The sequence below is a fragment of the Zea mays genome, chromosome 8 (genome assembly GCF_902167145.1).
Source record: "Zea mays cultivar B73 chromosome 8, Zm-B73-REFERENCE-NAM-5.0, whole genome shotgun sequence".
NCBI lineage: Eukaryota > Viridiplantae > Streptophyta > Magnoliopsida > Poales > Poaceae > Zea > Zea mays.
Window position 1 is genome coordinate 165,766,370 of NC_050103.1, and position 8,161 is coordinate 165,774,530.

Below are 8,161 nucleotides of genomic sequence, written 5' to 3' on the forward strand. Positions count from 1 at the left end.
GAAATAATATCTAACTTAGTGCTATATATCTAAATAAAAAAGGTCGCGTACCCATGCTTCGGCATATTGGCCCAGGCTCCGGCTGCCTTGGTGGTGGGAGGGGCCTTGCATCATCAAACGCCGTTCCCGGCTAGCTGTGTGCGCCTCGTCCCACTCAGCCGAACACCACCTATCCACCATCTGCTCCTAGCAAATAGGATGTGCGGCGCACCAATGTGGAATCACCTGCAAAGTAAACACATAAAGTGCATATCAGAAGATAAAATAAAATTCATGCATTGAGTACTGGTACCAAACATGCATGACTTTACCTGCAGGTACTGCTCCCTGGTCAACGATATGGTTCAGGCTTGAGGTTTGGTCACCTTCTCCCCAAGGACGGAGTCGTGGTAGGTGATGATGGCCTGGATGCGGGCCTCATAGTGCATGTCCACAACGAGCTTCTTACAGCTCGTGGTGGCCACCACATCCGCCCTAGCCTCGTATCCAACATCGCATCTGAAGAAATCCTGCATACAAAAACGATGTATCCATACATTATTTCAAGAATTTGCAACGAATGCGACATATTTTACATTATACTAAGACTTACCCACAGCTCTTGCTTCACCCGCTCCGCCTTGTTATTGAATTCCCTGTCGTCCCGGTCTACTGCATCGGGGGCGACGGCGTAGTGGTCGAAGGTGAAGGCTGGGCCCGTCACTCCGGTGTACTCCACAAGTCCAGGGAAGTGTTCCCTGCACAGCAGGCCGAGGATGTTGTTGGGGGGCGACGATGACCCCCAGCATAATCCAAAACCGTCCAAGACCTGTCCAAGTGATAAATAAAAAGTATTAGTTTATATTATGATTTTGAACACATAATATGAACAAGAATGAAGAACATAAAGTTACATACCTCTCCCCTTCCGGTCGAATCAGCGGCCGTCTGTCCCGAAGTATGGGACGTGACGGGAGACTCGCGGGGCCTCGTAGGTAGATGCTTCTCGAACTAGAGCCGCCTGAACCTGAGGCGTCCTGCTGCTGGTCGTCGTCGTCCTACTGTTGGTCATCGTCGAACTAGAAGCCTCTTTGCCGAGTGCCAGCCGTTGGCTCTCGGCAAAGACTGACGGCCGTCAGCTCTGGGACGGTCGCTGACGGCCCTTTACCGAGAGCCCCTTTGTCGAGTGTTTGACACTCGGTAAACTTGTCTTTGCCGAGTGTCGTCCTGTGCCGAGTGTTCAGCACTCGGTAAATGAGGCTCTTTGCCGAGAGCATAACATTACCGAGTGCGGCACTCGGCAAAGCTTTCTTTGCCGAGTGACCGACAAAAGACATTCGGCAAAGAATACAACACTCGGCAAAACCTCAGATTCCGGTAGCAAGGGCAAATATGAATCAGATGAGCATGTGGCCATGCTCCGAGGATGCATTTATTTACCTCCGATCCACCGAGGTCAATTTAATTGTACGACTAGTAGTCTATGGCCATGCAGCATGCAGCAGCTAGACGCCGGCGGGAGCGGGACCGCGCCCAGGCCGGCCATCAGACGCCAACGCACCAATATGTTTGTCGTTCTCGTCACCACGAACGAATTCATGCTCGCTCTATACACCATAGACGACCCTAGCTAGCATGCACATGAGCACATCTTACATTTCTGATCCTTCATCGTTTTCACATGTCGTACTCAAGCGCGCGCGTCACTGTGTTCGTCGAACCCAGACGGATACAGTTCTAGTCAGACACGGGTTATATATGACACCAAACACATTTAATCTAAACATATATTTTACGTCAAATCTTTATTTGAATTTGGTTAAAATTTAATTTGTTTGATCTAACTTTTATGGTCATGAGAAGGATGAACATATAATACTTAGTCATATGACGATAGTGCACATAAAATTTTAAAATAAAAAACGGTTGAGTTTGTTTCTATAATGATAAAAGTAAGAATTAGTTACTTTGTAATATTGGTATTTTAAATGCGTTAGTGATAATAATGAAGCATGGATACAACAAGACAAGGCTGACCTTGAAGGTTAAGCCCATCGAAAGCCAGAATTCGGTCTATTGGTTGACAAGGGATTTGGAAAGACCATAACTCATGCAAATAGAGTGAGTTGAGGTCAAATGAGCGCTTGATGAAAAAAAAATATATTTTATAAGCTTTGAAATGAATCTAGCCTCACATCAATATCACGCACGTACGTGAGCAAAGTCGTCAAATCATCATAACGACATGTTGCTGTTCTTGCCTATCACTACGACGTATAGTAAAGGGCTTGTTATTCACATTTGTGACCTGGTCCAAGTTAGAGCAAGACCCAACTATATATACAAAGAACACCAAACACCTCAAGGATGCTCTCTCTCTTGGCCACCCCTTTCATATGTGTAATTGTTAGTTTGTTTGACTTGTGTTTTATCTTGTTATTGTTTGTGTTCTTTGATTCACAAATAGGGATTAGCTTTATACTCAATCGGATTACGCACGGTTGATAACCATGGTAACAAGCAGGGTAAGGTAGTAGCAGTCAGCAGCCCGCGAGGAGGACAGTTTTTATTTGGTGTCAGGCATTTTAATGAATCCCTGACCCAACGTCGTACACTCGCCGGAAGTTAATCACCACTAACTACACTCCCGGGCCGGGGGGCCCAGCTAGCAGACCTGACCTGGATGTCGATCTCATCCTCATCTCTCCCCGGCCCGGCTGCATGCTACACAGGAGGCCGGCCACACGCAAAACCACTGTATGGCTGCACTGCAGCAGGCCGCCAAGAGCTTGTAGCAGCAGATGCATGCATGATGCATCGATCAATCAACAGCTTGGACTATTATATATAACCCGGCCTATCACGTACAGTACCACTACCACACTTGACACTGCAGCTACCTTCGCTCGTCTTGCATTGTGTGTACGCCACCCCAGACCAGCAGCCATCTTCTCTCTCTCTCTCTGCCAATCTCTCTATCACTCCCATTTTTAAGTTTCAGGCGCCATTTTAACTTGTTCAAAGCTAAACAAACCAGATTTTCTCTGACTTTGATTAAGTTTGCAGAGAGATGCATATTGTTTTGTAAGTACGGTTTTTAGTAATACATGTGTTCTCTTATTTAAAGATCTGGCCAGAGAAATTTGATATATAAAGCGCTCAGATCATGGGTGACCGGCCTATATAATTCGTAAGCAGGGGAGTATATATAAAACTAATTATTAGCTACTAGTTGCGCATATACAATCAATGCAAGTCGTCCTCATCGATGACGCTAAAATCTGAAGTACGTGCTACGTACCAGTAGTAGTAGCTAGAAATAATGCAGGAGCAAATCACATGCATGCTCACCGTACCGGCCGGCCATGGCCCAGACTTATATGCATGCATCTGCGGGCAATAATCAGAATCAGTCAAAAACTAAGCAAAACTAGAAACAGAAACGACGATGCAATTGCAATATGCAACGCGTACACACAGCTTGCAACCGTACGTACGTACGTACGTATTTCAGCAAGCTCAGCTGGCCCGGTCGTCGTCGTCTCTGTCGTTGCTGCTACTCGACAGACAGCGATGGATTATAAATTTCAGCAAACAGACTAAACCACACACCTGACAGTCTGACAGCAACAAAACTCTGTCTGTTTTTGGCTCGCGTACGTGACCTCTGATCTGTATTTGCTCCTCCCGGCCGCTCGTCGTCCTCTCGCCTAGCTTCTTTCTTCTTCCTGTGTCGTTGCCCTCGTCGGCGCCTCTGCTTCTTTTAATCTTTGACGTGGTCCTGCATTAATTGCTACTGCTTTGCAGGCGGGATCTTGATTATTAACTTCGTCCTGATGCTGGAATCTTTCCTAATGCATCGGATGCGTCCCCCATTCCTGCTTTAAGCTAGCTAGCCTCCGTCGTTTCTGTCCAGTTCATCAGAGTATACACTAAATATACTCAGCATGCATGCATGTACAAGCAGCTGTTGAGATTTGTTGATACTAGCTACTGCGTGCTGTCGGGACTCGGGAGCAGCAGTATATGGTTTACTCAACTTTGTTTTCTTATTTGGATCGTTTAGATGCATGAGTTGCAACGTACAGCGTGGTGACAGTGGATTGATTATTCTGTCTGTCTTGTTTGAATTGGGTACTAGTGTACGTAGGCATATCCATCCTTCCTGTACGTATGTATACACGAACTGAAACCATCGATCAGGCAGGCATCGTCGTCGACACAGTTGGCATCGGTTGACGGAGCCCCTCTCCCTGACCAGCTAGGCAGTTGGCATCGACCAAGGCATGCAGACCAAGCATGCAGACTGAGCGCCCCACCAGTACTTACGTGCCCGGCCGTCCCCCGGCTTTGAGAATTTGACAGTGGATTGATAATTTGTTTCAAAGGATTTCCATATTTCCAAGGGAAATTAGTTTATTGTCCCTAGAAAAAATAGGAATCCTTTTGGAAAATGGTGTTCCTAAACTAGCCCTTATAGCGAGAAAAAAAGGCAGTTAACCCATCAAACACTAACTGTGCCAAAATCATTGTACCAACATATATATGTAAGCTAAAACAAAAGGTTCGATTTTCGACAGCCCTACAAAGATTTTCCACAGGCCTACAAAGATATATACTAGCTAGAAGCTAGGTCTTTCTTCTCTTCACTTCACCCTCTTTGGCTCCTCTTGCATTGTCACTCTCACGAAATGTCGTCTACCAACGAAATGTCTATTAGCTTATAGTATAACACAAAAAGCTGAGCACACACATCCCAATCCCCGGCAGCATGGCAGATATTAATCGACGGCACCCTCCCTGCCAACAAGAGACTCGAAAAGGCTCTCGTGCATGCAATCACGGACGTGTTGTGTTCACTCCTAGCAGGCAGGCAGGCACACGACAAGCCGTAGCCAATCGCGGCCAAACGAAAGAGACAGGAGAGCATAGCGCATGCATGTGGATAGAACCGGGCCCACGTGGAGCGCCGACACATGTGCACTTGCCCTGTGCTGCGCTGGCTCCTCCCACTGGCTGCTGCCTAGCTCTGCGTGCATCGGAGACTGTGCACTGTTGGTCTGTCTGTCTGTATGTACGTACGGTGGGGTACATGTTTCTTTTTATTTATCTCTACTACTTATTAAGTAAGCAATAGTAGTCTGCCTCTGACGCGTTCTGCCGTTCTGCCGTTCTGCCTTCGTTAGTCCTGCGCAACAAAATAAACAGTACATGCACAGGTTTATACACCACGTTCCGTTCCATCTCTCTCAGTAAGCAATATAGAATCCACAGCTGCCCTTATAAGCCATGTTCCTTCACTCTCAATGCCCGATGTGGCACTAATAAAATAAATGGCACGCGCCTATGACATTTTTTCGTGCGGCCCAATGAATTTTGTGGATCTGAGGCCCATTCAATCGTCCAGCCCACAGAGTGAGCGTGCGCGTGACCTAGCCTCCTCCACCACGGCCGCCGGGGGCTCCAGCACGCGCGCCTTCTTACTGAGCTGGTGTTCTACTCCCTCGCAGGCGGCGGAGGCCAACCTCCGTAGAAAACTGGAGCAAACCCTCGCCGCTGAACCCTCCAGCCCGCTCCACCACTACAACCTTGTAGGTTTCGTTGTCCACTGCATTGAGCCCGTGGTCGCGCCCGCGCTTCTCCGTTGCGCCTAATCACCTGCTGGTTGGTCCCGCCGTCCTGCGCGTGCAGGGCGTCTTCCTATGGGACCGCACCGAGGCAGAGCAGGAGGGTGATGGGGAAGAGGCGCGGAAGCTCCGCGCGGAAGCGTCGGAGCATTTTCTCGCGGCGGCCAAGCTGAACCCCAACGATGGCGTCCCCTTCCGCTTCCTTGGCCACCACTATGCGCGCGGCGGTGACAATCAACGAGCGGTCAAGTGCTATCACCGTGCCGTGACCCTCAACCCTGACGACTCTGAGCTTAGAACACAGCATAGCGTAGAACACAGCATCTCCGGTAGCGTCACCGTAGGCCTCGCAAGTAAACTGACCTGCCTTCTCCGCTTTCCCCTCCGTCTCCGTCGGGAGTCGAGACAAAGGGTGCCAGAGTTAGTCCCAGCGCCGTGTCGCGAGCGGAAGGAGAAGGACTGAAGGAGGCGACAATGCAGGTGAAGCAGAAGGTCTACGAGTTCTACAAAGGCACGGTGGAGCGGGTCACGGCCCCGCGCACCGTCTCCGCGTTCCTCGAGAAGGGCGTCCTCTCCGTCCCCGAGTTCATTCTCGCCGGCGACAACCTTGTCGCCAAGTGCCCCACCTGGTCCTGGTGCGTTCTCCTTTCCTCTCCCCTCGCTCTGCCTCCCTCTAACCGATTTAGGTGGTTGCTGATTGGTTGGTTGACTGATTGATCTGGTGTGTTTCGTGTGTTCACAGGGAAGCGGGCGATCCAAGCAAGAGGAAGTCGTATCTCCCCGCCAATAAGCAGTTCCTCGTCACCCGTAATGGTATGCTGCTACTGAACTGAGTTCCTATCTATTTTCCTGTATCCGCAAGTTGAGTATTGTGAATGCTGCATTATTGTTATTGGCGAGTAGAATTGGACAATTTTTAGGTTTATTTTCCCATACCTGATGTAGTGTATGAGATCAAACATTTTAGTTTAGAAAAAAAATTCTGTTGTAGTTGAAACATAAACACGGGGAAATAGAGAAAATTCGAGGGAATTCATTCATGCCTTTGGACTACTGAATTTACTATTTTGCTGTTTAAAGCTTGTAGTTTTCGAATTATCTCAAATCATTGAAAATTTTTGATTTTTTTTATTACTCCCAGTGCCCTGTTTAAGACGTGCCATCTCGGTTGAGGAAGAGTATGATGCAGCAGGAGCAGAGGTGGTTCTCGATGAGGATGGCGAAGGCTGGCTTGCAACACATGGAGTGCAAGGTCAATATCCTTATAAGTGCTGTTTGGTTTTCCACTCTGAATTTTATGATCTTAACTGTTTTTTTGGGGTCCGTTGCTCATGTTAGCATCAAAGCCGGAAGAGGAGGAAGACATTCCCTCTATGGACACCTTGGACATAGGGAGATCTGATGGAATAAAGTCTATCCCCTCTTACTTTAGCGGTGGCAAGGATGAAGAGGAGGAAGATATACCTGACATGGATACTTATGAAGACACAGGGGATATTTGGTAGGGAAGATCAAAATTCTCTATCTTAAACTGGGCTAAACGAAGCTGCCAAAGTTACTGATTCCAGCTTTGCCTTTCTGTTCTAATTGCAGGCTGCTGCTGAACCATCATTAAGAAAGGAATAAAGGTACAACAAGAGGGGGAAGACCCCTCAACCCAAAAGGAAGGGATTACAACTCACTCCCTAAACAGCACAAAACAAGACCCTGCCAGCTGCTCAGGCATGTATCCAAGAAGCCCTGCCGAGCAGCTCCTGGAGCACCAACCCAAAAGGATGTGATTACAACTCACTCCCTAACCAGCACAAAACACGACCCTGCCAGCTGCTCAGTCATGTAGCCAAGAAGCCCTGCCGAGCAGCTCCTGGAGCACCTTGTCTCCAGCCATAACCCAAAGCCTACTCTCAGCTTCTACCTCCTGACAGATTGCGGACACACTGGGATGCCGACCATCGAACACACAAGCATTTCTATGTTCCCATAAAGACCATATTACCAGAATAATTAGAGAATTGAGCCCTTTCCTTTTCTCCTTAGGCACCCTTCTTATAGCCCTGCTCCACCACGCTGAAAAACCTGGGGCGTCATGGTCAGGTGCCAAATACACCAGACCAACAGGATTCTTGTCCAAGTTTCCCTGGAGAAAATACAGTTCAACATAATATGCTGAATGGTCTCTTGCTCTTGATCACACAGGGGGCAAACACTATGGTGTGGCAGCCCATGTTTAAGCAATCTCTCCGCAGTCCAGCACCTGTTCTTGATTGCCAGCCATAAGAACTTACACCTAAGGGGGGCCCAAGGCTTCCAAATCCGTTTCCAAGATGGGAACTTAATAGCTCCAATAAAGAAGGAATTATAGGCAGACTTGGCTGAGCACTGCCCAGAATTGTTTAGCATAATACCAAAGAGAATTACCAACAGAAGGACTGTGTAAGAAGCCTTATTGAACAGAAGATGGATTGCAGACATTAAAGGGGTTCTTACAGTTGGATCCATAGTATATTATCTACATCTTTGGAATTTCCTAGCAGTTTTTGAGCTGCAGCCTAACA

At 47.9% G+C, this 8,161-nt stretch overlaps 1 protein-coding gene across 1 annotated transcript; it reads left to right on the plus strand.

Moving 5' to 3' along the window:
• Nucleotides 1-6,047: 6,047 nt before the first annotated feature.
• LOC103637461 (autophagy-related protein 3) lies at nt 6,048-7,221 on the plus strand. The gene is made up of 5 exons (XM_008659646.4): nt 6,048-6,241; nt 6,349-6,419; nt 6,748-6,858; nt 6,945-7,107; nt 7,200-7,221. Exons 1-5 carry the CDS (start codon nt 6,081-6,083, stop codon nt 7,219-7,221), a joined length of 528 nt encoding a protein of 175 aa, XP_008657868.1. The 5' UTR covers nt 6,048-6,080.
• Nucleotides 7,222-8,161: the final 940 nt, after the last annotated feature.

Bases quoted from the DNA above. Each gene is read 5' to 3' on its own strand.
- LOC103637461 (XM_008659646.4), top strand. From the start codon at position 6,081: ATGCAGGTGAAGCAGAAGGTCTACGAGTTCTACAAAGGCACGGTGGAG. The intron at 6,859-6,944 runs GTCAATATCCTT...TGCTCATGTTAG, and splicing joins TGCAACACATGGAGTGCAAG to CATCAAAGCCGGAAGAGGAG. The intron at 7,108-7,199 runs GTAGGGAAGATC...TTCTAATTGCAG, and splicing joins GAAGACACAGGGGATATTTG to GCTGCTGCTGAACCATCATT.